This window comes from Pelmatolapia mariae, linkage group LG18 (genome assembly GCF_036321145.2).
Source record: "Pelmatolapia mariae isolate MD_Pm_ZW linkage group LG18, Pm_UMD_F_2, whole genome shotgun sequence".
NCBI classification, from domain to species: domain Eukaryota; kingdom Metazoa; phylum Chordata; class Actinopteri; order Cichliformes; family Cichlidae; genus Pelmatolapia; species Pelmatolapia mariae.
The window spans coordinates 3793441-3800000 of record NC_086243.1 but is presented as its reverse complement, the minus strand read 5'-3'; the positions used below and the strand labels follow the sequence as shown (position 1 = coordinate 3800000).

At 38.6% G+C, this 6560-nt stretch overlaps 1 protein-coding gene across 1 annotated transcript in view; it reads right to left on the bottom strand.

The window, feature by feature from the left end:
* The window catches only part of LOC134617280 (LIM/homeobox protein Lhx8-like), a 6692-nt gene extending 533 nt beyond the window's left edge, over positions 1–6159 (bottom strand). Inside the window, exons 1-7 of the mRNA XM_063462488.1 lie at positions 6085–6159; positions 5594–5752; positions 4464–4585; positions 3072–3292; positions 2155–2255; positions 1580–1675; positions 903–1083 (exon numbers count right to left, since the gene is read on the bottom strand). Of these exons, the coding sequence (XP_063318558.1) occupies positions 903–1083; positions 1580–1675; positions 2155–2255; positions 3072–3292; positions 4464–4585; positions 5594–5752; positions 6085–6159 (955 nt within the window). The remainder of the gene's footprint in view (positions 1–902; positions 1084–1579; positions 1676–2154; positions 2256–3071; positions 3293–4463; positions 4586–5593; positions 5753–6084) is intronic.
* Positions 6160–6560: the final 401 nt, after the last annotated feature.

Genomic DNA, 6560 nt, shown 5'->3' with positions numbered 1-6560 from the left:
AAAACACGCATTAAGAGGCTCTAATACCTGTGTCTCAATCTCGGCCCATGTCACCTCTACTTGCGGCCCGCAATGACATGAAGAAATATTTTAAAAAATTATTCACAAAAATTATTTCATATGAAAGAAATAGCCAGAGTGTTACAGGCATCGCCTTAAAGAATGTAGCCTCATGGGCAGTGTAGTCCGTGCTGCAGGGAGAATGGACTGCCATACCCGTTATGTGTCTGTGAGCGAGGGAGGGATAAAAAGGAGAGTGGAAAAGTACGAGTTGTCACCGACCAGAAACGGCAGATGGGAGCAATAATAATAATAACCACTGCAGCCAAAAAGTGTGCCTGACGAGCCCAGTTGTAAGTAAGCTATTAAGACTCGAATGTACACCGTGTTCGTGTTTTCCTCCAAAACAATAAGTTCCGTTGGAGCAGCCTTTCAACGCCTCTCTCTGTCTCTCGCTAGCAAAGTTGACCCAGACAACAAAGTAAAGCTAGTTTTCGGCTACGAGTCCAACACGGAACCCGACGCATTAGGCAGAGGTTTTACGCCTTTACGGTTCAGAGCCGCAAACCTGTTTTACAGGTGTGGAATATTTTTCTATACGAGATCGCTGCAAAAAGTGCAGCCTTACCTAATGTCAACCTACTGTTACTCATTTTATATTAAGATTTAAAATCTAGTTGGTATGGCAAATAACCTTCAGTAAAAGTAATAAATCACACAGCAATAGTACATTCATGTAGTTGTAAAAAGCATGAGAATATATTAAGTAATCCAAAGCATTCAGAATATGTTACTCTCATTGAGTAACGTAACGGAATACGTTACAAAATACATTTTGGGGCATGTATTCTGTAATCTGTAGTGGAATACATTTTAAAAGTAACCTTCACAACACTGCTTACCATCCATATAGGTCAGTGTGGTGAGGAGAGGTGCATCTGGAGAAATATAGGTGGTATACTGGAGATCATCCATCAACGGTGGAGACAGCTGATCAGGAGCAAGTGATGTCATCATGGTTGACTGGGTAGGATTTGGGTTAATGTGCTTCTTTTGACGAGCTCGGCAGTTCTGAAACCAAACCTGTATGAAAGAAGCCTGGATTAATTGCTGGTCTTGGAGTGATGATTTCCTTTGAAAGCGCAGAGATTGTTTTTCTTCACACAGAAAAATGTCTAGACATCAACTGTGCAAATACCCTGGATTTCTCACTATTCTCAACTTGAGGAAAAACTAGAACTTTGCAAGTTCATTATGTTACTTGCTGGCATTTTAAATTCTGGATTTAGCTCCAGATTCTAACTGTTTTCATTAATCCAACAATTAGCGCAAAGCAAGGCACCAAAAGTTACACCTATGTTATGACCAGTTATGAAGAAATCTGACAGTTACTGCAAACTTTAAAATTCTTACAAAAATTGCCACCCACAGAATTTAATTATGACCCAAATTGTTCACTCCAACCAACTAAGCATGCATTATTTTAAAGGGACTGCTAAATTTGCTCACTTAATCCTGTGACACCTTATTGCAGGACCTCCCTGCAGTCGTTTAGTATTGGCATTCAGGTCTGCTTTACCTGAATAACCCTGCGGCTGAGTCCAGTTCTCTCTGCCAGCTTCTGCAGCGTCTGTGCATCTGGGTTGTTATCTTTAGCAAACTGGGTCTGCATCACCTAAACAAGTGGGGATGACAGATGAGTAAATGTTTACATCACTGAAATCTAAGATGAGTTTCACTGTTATTTTAACAAACCATGGTAGCAGGGTGCTATGGTGCTCAAATGCCACTAGAGGGCAGAAAAACATCAAAATAAGCTGAACAAATATCACTGGCTTATACTGTTCTTTCCTCTGAACACACTCAGCAAACAGAGCCCCAGTAACATTCACTAGTCACCATACAATCATACACAGCCATCACTTTAAAATTAAAACAGTAACTCAACAGTGTTCACAGTTAACAGTGCTCTCACAGAAGAACAAAGTAGTCACTGGATATTAAAGATGTAGACATCAAAAAAGACAAAGTGCTTTTATTTTAGTCAGTCATGCTAGTGGTTGTACTTGTTGTGACACTTTTAAGTGTAAATGGTCTAATGGCAAAGCAGGAGTGAGCACGCAAAAAGAAAAAAAAAAAAAAAGTGGACAACACCTGTAACTGGTCCACAGTGAAGCTGGTCCTGGCCCTCTTAGCTGGCTTGGGCAAAATGCTGAGGTCATCTTTGTCTGCCATCTCTTCATTTTTTGGTTGTTCTTTAAGAAAAACAGGATTAAAGGACATTTTAAACAACTGGTCCCATTTCAGATCAGATGCCCTGCGGACATCACCGGAACACGAGTTCCATCTAGAAGACCCATGTGTTAGAAAGGTGTCTTTTTGTACAGGGTCAGGCTATATCATTCTTCAGTATGTGTGACATAGTGGTAACAGGAGGATTCAGCTGTCTCACTGCAGAGTTTGTTAAGGTTCGGTGTGATATTGTGACAGACAGAAGCATTCGTGTTAGCAGTACAGATATATTTTCAAAGTGGGTGTTACTAAGAACTTCTAATATTTTCATTTCTATCCTTGAGACATTTATTCAAATATTTGATGTTCGAGTGAAACTAAAATGCCAATGCAAGCAAGCATGGCATTGTACTGTAATCTCTGGAGTATTCTAACCATAGTTTTTTTTGGAAAGACTTCCAAAAAATAGTTTACATGGCAGCAGAAATGACATACCTCAGTAAGATGAGCATGTGGTCTGTACATGACATTTATGTGAACATGTGTCAGTTGACTTCTTCACTGAGGATTACTACATTAATTGGTTACAATTATAACAAGCACTACAGCAAAAGCTCTAATTAGCTAACAGCATGATAGATGCTGCAAAGTTTAAAAGCATGCATTTTTCTTTATTGCGAAAGAAGCAGGCTAAACACGAGGCTTGTCTTTTACTTAACTTTAAAATTCAAAGTTGAATTTTACATTTTTTGGGGGGAGGGGGGGTGTAATATTAGTTTCACAATCATTTTACTGTTTGCTGTAATTCAGATCGGACCCTTGTCCATCCATACACTCACTGTTTTCCTTGGCTCGTTTGAGATTCTCTATCATAATATCATAGTGTGGCCGGCAGAAGACTCGATTCTCCAGAAGTCCGCATTCTTCCCCTGTAGAAAGCTGGCGTTTACACGAGGTGCAGGAGAAACAAGCCAGGTGGAAGGTGCTACCTCTCGCCCGACGCACCCAGTCACTAGAATGGATGTTACGCCCACAACGGGCACAGCGAGTCCCATACCGCCTGGAACAAAGGAAAAAGATAAAAGAAAAAAAAAATCAGTATTTATCTATGAAAGACTTTCTTCAGGTTCTCAGTCCATCCTTGATACCCCATTTAAAAAAAAATGTCATTTACATTTTTTCCTGTACTTAAAATAAAAAAACCCAAAAACCTCACCCAGACAAGATTTTGTTACTGATTATAATGTCTAAGGCATAATCCATTGACATTTTTAGACTTTCCTGTCAGTTCACTGTGCCCACATTGCCTACATGCCCCAGTATGTGCTGCATGTGTAGCAGCCCAGCCCTGACCCTGCATGAGGGCTGATATCAATCATCATCTGAGATCAAAGTGCATATGTACCTGATCGCAGATGTGATGAATATGACCAGACAATTCATTTGAAACAAACATATTCTTCTCCAGTGATGCATTTGGGGATAAGCTGCAGCAGCTTGCCCTTCTTATCCCCTAACAAGAGAAGTTGATGTGTCATACTTTATTTGGACTTCCTTAAGAGTCATGTTTTATTCAGTTGGAATAGTCTCCCTCTGCCAAATATTAACTATTAGTCAAAATTTAAACAGGATGGAAATGACAGGAAGTTTCTGAAAAACTGAAAGCAAAAGGCAGCCCAATTGCGAGGTGCTAAATATTTTCACCAGTCAGTCGATTCTGACTAAAATTAATTCATGCACGTAACACACAGATCAGATAGTTTTATGCTCTTTGATATCATTACTTAAAGACTAGATGTGTACTATAAAAATATGAATATCATATATGCAACAAAATCTTACATTAAATTATATTAAAAAATAACAGGGGGCATAGTCCCCACCTCTTTGCATTCAGAATGATTTCCTCTGGCAGTTTGGTTAGGTCACTTTGTTATAGTGTTCTTGTTCTTCTAGCCAAATTGTTTTGTTTAAGCTCATTTTCATTCCTTCATGTTTTGGATAAAATCTTTATGATCTTTTGTGGTGAAGTGAAAGCTACATTTTGAATAGCAAACCTGTGTGTCCTTTGACTGCTTGACAGAAAAAAAACAAAAAACATCATATGTTTAACATAATGTTAAACTATTCTCCAGTTCCAGATTCCCACAGTCTGACATTTTATACAATTCACATTTAGAATAGAACTAACTGCATATATAGGACACAGGCGGTGTGCGTGTGTGATGTACCTGAAGTAGTCGAGTTTGCAGAAAACCTCTTTGTCTCTGATGTAACAGCTCACGTGTCGGCCCAGTGAAGTCTTACACACACTGCATGAGAGGCAGCGCACGTGCCAGCACAGATTATTGACCTAGGATTTCAAATTTTGACAGAGTTTAGAATTATTTAAATACCCTTCCAAAGTATATTCTATCATCATTACTAAAGACCGGAGGAATTATTGGTAATGCTTTTATTTTTCTGAATGCACTGAGATATTATTGTTCTCATTTGATAATTAATAAGCCTTTTGTGATGTGATTCCAATTCCAAAATAATACTAAATGTACATCCAGAGACAGAAAAGCTTTAATCAGCCAAATCAGTTTTGACTGCACAGTCATCAATTCTGTCCTTATAGGCACAGAATTGTTTAAAAAATAAATAAAATGTTTTAAGGGATCTCTTTAATTTATTTTCTACAAAGTTAAAAAAGAAAAAAAAAGCAAAAAAAAAAAAAAAGCTGAATAATCATGTTCCTAGTGTTGTGATTCCATAATTTCTGCCAGGGTATCTATTCTCTAGTGCTAAATAGAATTCCTTGGAGTACTTTAAAGGACAGTACAGATACAATGAGATTTATGCATCTTAATTTAACAAACACAAATATTTTTTTTAAAAAGTCAATGTATCAGTACTGTCCTCTAAAGCACAAAGAGGACCCCATGCCAAGTGTTCAACAGCTGTACCTTAAGAATTGTGACCCCAATGACAAGGCGATCATAAATCTACAGGCAAAATTAATTACTTTATTTTCTGAGGGTGAAGATTAGTACGAAGCATTAATGTGCTGTGTAAAATTGCAGAAATACTTGTTCCGCTTAGGCTAGCTCATATATTTATATCAGTTTTCAAAATTAATAAACCTTCAAAATGATTTAATTCCTCTTGTAGGACAATCAAATCCACATTTAGCTATAAAGAGAGGCAACTTTGCTGTACAACTCTATTTAAAGAAAGCTGACAAGTGCTGAAAATATCTGAACTACTTCCCCCCCTTTTTTCTAAGACTGATAACTGGACTGCTTTGTACTAAAACTGGCCTAGTTTGGTAGTGTTGTCAGTGATATTTTGGCCAGACACAGTATGTTAGTTTGACCTTCAGGAGGTATCTGTCCACTATCTCCAGGCCGCAGGAGGTGCACACCGGTTTCCCCTGCACACAGGCCTCGGTGGGGACCGCAGACGAAGAGGACGAGGAGAGGGAGGACGGAGAGTAAGAGTCCTCCTCAAAAATATCATCGGGACCAGAGGAGCCCTATTAGAAATAACAGTCCCCAAAGTAAAAAAAATAAATAAATAAAAATCAAAATGATTAAAAAGGGACAGCAAAAAAAGAACTTTACACTTTTAAAAATATCCTCAAATGTGTCACGAAATTTAGGAGCATAAGTCAATTTTAAAATTAATTGGAAAAAAGAAACGCTTTCAGAATTTTTGTCAGTAAGCTAAATGCGTTTGTTTTATGTACATTTGGTGCTACTCAAATGCGTACACTCACGCGTGCTCCTTGCAATTTCTGTGTCAGTCTAAAGCTGTTATTCCCACGGGAAAAAGAAAACGCAGTTAATTTGACAGTGAAACACCTACTGTGTCGCTATAAATATGTCCTTGTTGTAGCTGAGTGAAAACAACCTCCGTCGATGGCCTTTCTTCTTCTGACATGCTGTCAGCCATAAGTCTGGAATGACGCACTAGCCTGACTGGCACCTAGTAAAACTTCTGTCTTTCTCATATGACATATGACAACCACAGAGATTACCCTTCGCGTTCTATAGGTATGAGTGTGCATTTATTTTATTTAAGTAGACATGGGTCCAGTCATGGTGTCGAGCTAAATATTATTTTTATTACGGAAGCCCACACATGACTTAAAATATTCTATTAGCATTCTGGGGAAAAGAAGACGTATATGTTCAATTAGCAGCTCGCGGGACCGCACGTAGAGCGGCCTCGCGCACAGCTGAATTTAATTCTGACTAATTGTGTGTTTAGTAACGCACGTGCACAGGATAAAGACCACTGTATGCTGCTCACGCTACAGTTTGCATTTGGCTACAGTTTTC